The 7,096-nt window shown below is 51.5% G+C and overlaps 1 protein-coding gene across 1 annotated transcript; it reads right to left on the minus strand.

Annotated features, from left to right (window-relative positions):
- Window positions 1-305: 305 nt before the first annotated feature.
- On the minus strand, window positions 306-6,806 carry POMC (proopiomelanocortin). The gene is made up of 3 exons (XM_074331763.1): window positions 6,635-6,806; window positions 3,243-3,394; window positions 306-1,140 (listed from the first exon to the last, which is right to left on the minus strand). The coding sequence occupies exons 2-3, from the start codon at window positions 3,372-3,374 to the stop codon at window positions 475-477; spliced, it is 798 nt and encodes a 265-aa protein (XP_074187864.1). The 5' UTR covers window positions 3,375-3,394; window positions 6,635-6,806; the 3' UTR covers window positions 306-474.
- Window positions 6,807-7,096: the final 290 nt, after the last annotated feature.

Genomic DNA, 7,096 nt, shown 5'->3' on the forward strand with positions numbered 1-7,096 from the left:
TCACTCTTGTGGGAATCCAGCCTTTTGATGCAAATTATAGCCCAGCCGTCTTTCCCCTACCCAACAGAGGGTGGGAAACGTAGCCACCCTGAGCCATCACTAAAACTACTTGGCCCTTTGAAGGCCCATTTATTCAGCGGGTAGAGAAGTACATTTTCTTTTGATTTCCACCCGGTCCTGTGAAATATACTGCCACTTGGTTATGTGGAAACCATTATGCCTCTCCTCCACTGTATGCTGCTCTTTATTTACTGGATATGTATTTTTTATTTTATTCACCCTGTCGACAAAGTCAGAGGCAGCTGTGAAACTTGAGAGGTTTTATTTATTTCCTAACTACAGACAGCTGTAACAGACTGAGTGTGTGCCGCTCCCACTGCCTGAGCCAGGGGCACACCCAAGCCGGGAGGCGGCCGGCGGGCGAGGAGAGGGGGCTTCAGGGTCGACTTCCCGGGGGTAGAGCCCCTTGGCCCTTCACTGGCCCTTCTTGTGGGCGTTCCTGATGATGGCGTTTTTGAACAGCGTCACCAGGGGCGTCTGGCTCTTCTCGGAGGTCATGAAGCCCCCGTAGCGCTTGTCCTTGGGGGGGCTGCCCCAGCGGAAGTGCTCCATTTTATAGGGCCCCTCGTCCTTCGCCACGATCTCAGCCTCCGCCTCCGCCACCAGGCGGTACTCCCGGTCGGCCCGGGCCATCACGCCCTCGGCCAGGCCCTCGGGGCTGAGCGCCGGCTCGGGCCGCTCGCCAGCCAGTTCCCGCTTGAATTCCAGGGGGAAGGCCTCGGCCGACTCGTCCTCGGCGCCGTTGGGGTACACCTTCACCGGGCGCCGCTTCTTGCCCACCGGCTTGCCCCAGCGGAAGTGCTCCATGGAGTAGGAGCGCTTGCCCTCACGCAGGCCCGGCTCGGCGCCATCGCCGCGGGGCCCGGGGCCGCCGCCTTCGCCCACCGCCACCTCCTCCTCGCGCTTCTGGCCCGCGCCGCCGCCGCTGCTGCTGCTGCCGTTTCGGCGGCCGAAGCGGTCCCAGCGGAAGTGGCCCATGACGTACTTCCGGGGATTCTCGGTCAGCGGCTGCTCGTCGCCGTTGCCAGGGAACACGGGTGTCTCGGCGGAGAGGTCGGGCTTGCAGGCCCGGATGCAGGCCTGCGGGAGAGCGGGTTGCGTGAGCACCGCCTGCAGCCCCCACACCCACCCACCCAGCCCGGCCTCGGCATCGGCCTCGGCCTCGGAGCGCCGTGCGCGGCGCCTGCGTCCTCCACGCCGTCACCACGTGTGAGGCCAGGAGCCAGGGCCTCTGCTGCAGGGGCTTCCCTGCCGAGGACGTCTGCCACCCCGTCCGTCCTCTTGGCAACCAGGGACATCTGAGAGCCAGCTTAAGCATCGCCTCCTTTGTCCCCTGTTCCCCTTAGTACATCTGCCTGGGAACTGTAACAAACAGCCCATCCCCTAGTTGATTTTCTTGCACCACACATTTTGTGAGTGGAGTCAACAACTGCCGTTATATGCCTCATATGTCGGAATTAATCAATCCATGGCAGGTGGGTGCTAGTTGTTGACACTTAATGAAAACTGAATAAATAAATATGGTTCAATTGGAGTCTGGGTGGGGCATTGGCTGAAACGGGAGATTCTCCCCGGGTGGAAGAAGTAGAAGTCTGCCTGGTAGAGCCTGTGTTTTCAATAATGCCTCAACCTTACCCCAGTGATCTGCAAGCCTACCTCATGCTCTACCCCAGCCACGTCCCAGCACCGTGCTTCCAAACTTTCCCACACCTATCTGGCACTTTGGCACTTCCAAGTCTTCTGAGCTGATCCTGTACTTTCCCCAATCAGTGAGCTTTGGAAGGGGGTGGTTCACTTCCCTGTCACCTCATTCTGACTGGAGGGGTGGGGGGGAAGCCAGGATTATTTCCATTGCATGCATCATGGAGCCTGTGTCTCTGTTCTCTCTAATGAGACAATTCAACTGTGGTACACATTTGCTTAGGAAAATGACCTATAGGCTGCAACCTTCAGTTACTAAGGACTGCAAAGGCAGAAACAGAAGGATCCCATACACTCTGTTGAGTTGGGAATGTCATACTCCAGGGATTTAAAATTATAACACTGCAGAATATTAACAGGGGAAAATAAAAACTATCTTATACTCCTCTCCCCTGGACACATGAAACAGGAGGCTCAGAGAGGGAAAAGGACCTTGGCAAGGTTCCACAGCTCATTGGTGACAGAACTGGGCCTAGAAAACATGGGCCATGGCCGGTGCTCTTTTCCTGGTGAGCTCCCAACAGGGGAGGCTGTGCAGTGAGTGTCTCCAATCAAGAGTTTCTTGGGTCTCTCTGAATAGAACCCTCAGAATTCCTTGGGCTCTTTGTTTCTATTTTATATTCCACATGCAACCTGCTCCGTGTTTTTGAGAAAGTCTCTCTATTATCTTAACTCAGCTTCTCCATTGACAAAACACACAGAATATAGTGAATTATTTCACCCTCACCAGGCAGCAGGATGAAACTCAGTCACTGACACCAGCAGTGTGTGTTTTAGTCCTTGACTTGCTATCACTTCTCATCTATGCCTCACACACACACACACACACACACACACACTCTCTTTGGTGACCTGGAGGGAGTTCCAGCCTGGCACAAAGGACATTTACATGCTTCTGGAAAGGTTGCAGAAGGTCAGTCCTCCAGAAACAGCACCATGAGACATTTTGAACCAGTTAGAGGAAAATGGCACCTGCGTTTTCCTTCTCCCTCTAGAGATGATTTGCGGTACAACCTAGCTGGGTTTGTAACTGGTGGTAGATAGAAAGGGAAGAAAAATGGAATGAAAATGGCAAATGACATGAGGTTATTTTTAAAGGAATAATGGGGGAGCTAAAGGATTGAAAAGGTAGGTTCCCATGAGAAGCAACTATTGTTATTACTATTATTCGTATCAGTATTATTTTAATGCTTCTATCTCTGAATAGCTTAAATGGAGTGGGATCTCCATACAAAATGACAGGAAGTAAAGATAATCTAGCAGCAATTGCAGATCAGGCCCATCTCCCTGAAGCTGCTTCCTCCCCTTCTTGACCTAATGCTGACTTCATCCCAGGGGGTCTGTTCCTGCCCTGGGCTGAGTTACCCATATCTCTGGGAATGAATTTCCCCTTCCCCATACACTTTCCTTTTGCACTGTCCCAGCCCCAGTCCCAGTTCCATCTGATGCCCAGATGAAGATGACGGCCGTGGCCCACGTACCAGCAGGTTACTTTCCGTGGTAAGGTCCTGACACTGGCTGCTCTCCAGGCACCAGCCACGCACTTCCAGGGAGGCCTGAAACAGCAAGGCCAGCAGCAGGGCCACCGAACGACCACCGCACGATCTCCTCATCTTCCAGGCAGGCTGAGGCTCTGCAGAGGAAAACAAGATTGGTGGGACCCCTGCAAGGAGCAGAACAATGTTGGCCACTCACCAGGAAGGACCAGGAGCCAACATAAACAAAATCACTTGTGGAGTGCAAGGCTTTTTGAGGACAGGAGCAGTTCAAGGAGAAGTTTGGTGTGCAGGGTGGCGGTACAAGTTGTGGTAGAGAGGAGGGAAGTGGGACCTGGGCAAAGCGTGTGCAATTTCTCCTTTATCTCCTGTTAAAATCAGACCCTAAAGGAGGTTAGGGCTGGAAGCTCTTTTGGACGTCATTTGGTCCAGCCTCTGTTTGAGAGATGGGGAAGCTGAGGCCCAGAGAGAGAGAATAACTTGGGTGTTCATAACAAGGTAAGGCTAAGTTCTCCTGTTTCCAGCGCAGAACGTTCCTACTTCACCACCTTCATGAAGCTATAATTCTGACACTCCAGATCCAAAAAGAAACTTGGGAAAGACAGGGCCCTGAGACTCCTGCTCAAGATGGTCTTCCCCTCCTCCGCACCACGACCCTACCACTCCTCAGAAACTATTGCCTATGAATAGTTGGTTTACATAGAAGCAAATAAAACCTCTGGCCAATTTAGCCAAAACCTTAGCCAACCCATTGTGATGCCCTGTACACAAGTCACTCAGGTGGTCACTATTCCCAGACCGCTGCATCTTCGGAGAGACTTATTTTTATAGCAGACCCCCATTCTTTTAAAACTGACTCATCTTCTGAACACATTAGATGTCAGATCACTTGTTCTCTAAGTTTCTCTGAGTTTCTCTGAAATAGTTGGATTAAAGATGCTGTCAGTGTAGAAGGGAAGGAGATGGACACACAGAGCAGAAGGGAATGACCTCCCATGTCAGGAAGAACCTCTGGGCAGATGCTGAGTTCAAGAGGTCAGGATGCAGTAAAGAGGGGAGCACCAAGGCTTCCTGATGCTGCCTTTTGTCCCTCATGCCCAACCCTTTCACCAGCCCTCTAGGTTTCATGCTGCCATGTACCCCTTCACCCAGGCCAGCCCCTTGAAATGACCCCAAGTTCTCACCACCAACCCCACAATCATTTTGGATTTCAGAAGATCTTCTCAACCCAGCTGTTAGAAAGAAATCTGATTAGATGAGAAAAGTAATTCACATTAAGGTGAGGATGACTGTTTGTCTCTCCTAATGCACATTTGCATTTTAAAATGTTTGCCTGAAATAAATATCTCATTAGTGGAGGCGTGGGCAAAATTTATTTTATAGGGAAAGCTTTGGAAGTGAAAGTTCTTCCTGGCTTTCATTGTCTACTTCAGGAAGCCACTTCCTTCTCTCTGCCCCACCCCCCTCCTTTCCCCAAAAGCTGAGCCAGCTCAGGGCTTCCTTCTGAATGGCGGCCAGGAACCACCTGAGTGTTTTCAGAGCAGCCATTAGATGGCGTTGGCAGCCAGTGAGCTGGCCCTTCAGCATCTCGGGCTGAAGGGGCAACTGGGAGAGCATTGGTCCACCTTGATGGCCAGTCCTGACCAGGGACAAGATGCTCCTGTTGTAGCCTTTTAATTCTCCAGTTCAAGTATGAAGCCTGAACTTGGTGGACAAGGCAATTTATACTAAAGCCCTGAGACCACACAGTACATTTGGGTCAGAAAAGTGCCCAGATTTACAAGAGAAACAGGAAAACGGTAGTTATATATCACTGTGGGCAAGAGTAAAAGAACACATCGGTAGAGAAAGAAGTAAAATCATACAGGTCTGACAGTCCCCTCAACTGTATTTCAAGTCTCCTCAAAATTGCCGTTCTGAAATGATTTCCACTTTCTAAAAACCTACCTCATGATTTAAAGCCTCCCTGAAAAGCCCCTGAGAGCATTTCCTTACCTTTTGCCCCACTAGCTATGTTGTACACGTGGTAATTTTATCACTCCCCGCCCTCTCAGAGCTCCATTCTACTGCTAAGAAGATTGTTTCCTGAAAGCAACGTGTTTTCTTTTTGCTTGTGTGTAGTCTCTATTTTTCTACACTGTATAAATATTGCCTTGTGCCATTTTTAAAAAGTAATATAATAATGGGGAGATGTCAAATATTGTACTTTTTGTAAGTAGGGAGAGGGTTATAATCCAATCATTGAAAGCCTTGGAAAACTAAATAGAAATCTGTACTTTGTTGATTTTGACATTAGCTTTACGATAGAACTACACTTGTTAGAACTTCATATGTATGGGTGAATTCTCTGTGAGCTAAACAAAATATTTTGTGTGCTACTGTAAAATTGCACAGTGGCCATGCCCTTTTGTAAAGATTAGAAGAGCAGAGGTGCAGAATTTTGTCCTTGCAGCATGGTACACATGCATGAAGTCCTAAAACAAAAGCTTGGAAGGATTAAGTCATTAAATAAGCCATAAACTGGACATATCTTAACAACTGACAAAACAAATGCACACTTTTACATTCCTTGACTCCTTCCAGTCATTCTGTGAGAACCACCACCTCCCCATTTATACACGAAAAATTGGGGGGATCCAAATGCCTTGAAGACTCCCTCTCCTTCGCTGGAAACCCCCCTTGAATGAGCCTCCGCCACTTCAAATGGCTGCTTCCGCCCTGAGCGGGATAGAAGGTCCACCCTGCCGTCCCATTGAGGGGACAGGCAGGATGGTTCAGGACCTCGGATAGTTCCCGCCCGGGCCACCTCTTTTAACCCCAGCTATCTCCTAGAGGAGACCCGAATCATCGTAGCGCAGGCACGTCGGGTGCGCTAAAGTGAGCAGAAAAAAGAGGATTTGGGAATCTGAATCAAAAAAAAAAAAGTCTAGGATGCAAGGAGTTGATTGTGGCTTTTAGCCTTTTCTCTCCTGCCCCCATTTCCAACGTTGACTAGCGCTAGAGTATATGGTATCTTTTAAGTGACACCTACCCAGAAAATTGGAAGAGGGACCAAGAGACCGGGCTCTCCTGAGATCTCCCCAGAAGGGGGTAGGAATCTAAGGGGTGTTAGCAGCCCCACTCCCCGGGGGGAAAACGCGGCCGGCAGCTCCTGGAGGACACCGCTCAGCGTCGCAGCCGTTTCACCCACCGTCCGGAGCTGGCCCTCGCGGCTCTGCTGCCGGTGACTTCCCACACCAAAAGTTTTCAAAGGACTCCGGACCGCGCCGAGCGAAAGGCGCCTCAGGTTGGCGACTGGAGCCGGGCGACAGCTTCCCGCGTTCCCGGGGTAGGGTGTCCCGGGGTAAAAGCGACGTTCCGCGCCGCTGCACCCTTACCTGTCGTGGGGTGGCTGCTATCTGGGCGACTCCCGCTGCCCGGTAGAGAGGATGCTAGGCGGCTTCTGTCGGTCCTTCACTTTTCTTCCCTTCTTTCTCCTGTTTCGCCGCCTCCTGGTCCCGGTCGCTGTCCTAGGTCCTTATATACGTCGCCGGAGTGGGCGCTGGACGTGAACTTCCCGGGCAGCGTAACAAGCAATTCCCCCGTCCATAGGAAGGGGGGCCCGGAGCACAGGAGGGGGGTTTCCAGGTAGGCGCTGAGCGCAAGGGAAGACGCGCCCGGAAAGGGGGCTGGATCTCTGCCCTCCGAGGCTGGAATTAACACTGTCCCGCGAAAGACACAGCTGGCAGCCCTCAGGAAACAACTTAATTAAGGACGGTGTCAGGTCTCCAGCTGAGACAACCAGCCGGCTTAGCACTCCGGTGTAGGGCGGGCCCGGTGCGCCCTCTGAGGTCGTTGAG

Source organism: Rhinolophus sinicus, linkage group LG05 (genome assembly GCF_036562045.2).
Source record: "Rhinolophus sinicus isolate RSC01 linkage group LG05, ASM3656204v1, whole genome shotgun sequence".
Lineage (NCBI taxonomy): Eukaryota > Metazoa > Chordata > Mammalia > Chiroptera > Rhinolophidae > Rhinolophus > Rhinolophus sinicus.

What these genes read in the sequence shown, in the direction of transcription:
- POMC (XM_074331763.1), bottom strand. Translation starts at nt 3,374, where the DNA reads ATGAGGAGATCGTGCGGTGGTCGTTCGGTGGCCCTGCTGCTGGCCTTG. An exon ending in CCACGGAAAGTAACCTGCTG is followed by an intron (nt 1,141 to 3,242) that starts GTACGTGGGCCA and finishes GCTCTCCCGCAG; the next exon opens with GCCTGCATCCGGGCCTGCAA.